The 778-nt window shown below is 51.3% G+C and overlaps 1 protein-coding gene across 2 annotated transcripts in view; it reads right to left on the bottom strand.

Annotated features, from left to right (window-relative positions):
* Window positions 1–542, bottom strand: part of ppm1da (protein phosphatase, Mg2+/Mn2+ dependent, 1Da) — an 11,295-nt gene extending 10,753 nt beyond the window's left edge. The window contains exon 1 of one of the 2 annotated variants that reach the window (XM_023961707.2): window positions 1–542. This exon is cut by the window's left edge and continues 113 nt beyond it. In XM_023961707.2, coding sequence (XP_023817475.1) covers window positions 1–395 — 395 coding nt within the window. In that variant the 5' untranslated portion in view covers window positions 396–542. The other variant, XM_078929985.1, reaches the window with a different exon arrangement.
* Between the last annotated feature and the right edge of the window lie 236 nt (window positions 543–778).

Genomic DNA, 778 nt, shown 5'->3' with positions numbered 1-778 from the left:
AGATAATCCCGTGCGAACTGCGCGGCCTCTCGACCCCCGTGGCCGTCAAAAACAGCAAAAAATGCCACGGGCTTCGTGGCATTTACGGGACTTGGCTGTTGTCGAGGTGACAGATTCCTCGCCACGAAAGTACAGCTTCCTTCTCTCTGTATCTCTTTACCGGGGGCATCAGGGACCTGCAGGGGTTCTTCTGGTTTGGAAGCAGGGTCGGAGTCTCCGGCCAGAGGGCTGAGAGGATCCTCATCCCCGCCGCTTTCCTCCCGCTCCTCCTCTGGCCTCGGATCATCGTTTTCGCCCGGCTCGGGCTCTACTATGACCTCGGTCACATCTTCCATATATTTCCTGCCTCCCTGATCAGTAAACACACTCACTCGCATCAGCAGTGCGTGTTCCATGACTCCACGTACACGAAATTCTTACGATCCTCCGGCTGTTGGTAAACACAGTTTCGAACAGGCAGAGTTCAACGTCAAACGACGAGCTGCCTTTGTTTATGTTCAAACGTAGTAAGCATGCTCAAACGTTACGTGGTGACGTCAGAGGCAGAATCTTCTTTGGTTGACGTGGCGACCCGGACTATACTAGTCTAGCTGCTGCCCTCTAGTGGTTCATTAGGAGTTTTATTTTATTGTTTTTTTGGTTTATTAGGAGTGTTGTGTTGTGTGAGAGCACCGCGGCCTGCAGGGAGCGCCACCGATCGAAGAAGAAAACCACCTTTATATTTAAACTAGTTATTAGCTATGAGGCCCGAACAGTCTCATGATTCAGAAATGTGCAC

Source organism: Oryzias latipes, chromosome 13 (genome assembly GCF_053564925.1).
Source record: "Oryzias latipes strain Hd-rR chromosome 13, Olatipes_Hd-rR_3.1".
Classification (NCBI taxonomy): domain Eukaryota; kingdom Metazoa; phylum Chordata; class Actinopteri; order Beloniformes; family Adrianichthyidae; genus Oryzias; species Oryzias latipes.
This window is presented reverse-complemented; position numbering and strand designations above follow the sequence as displayed.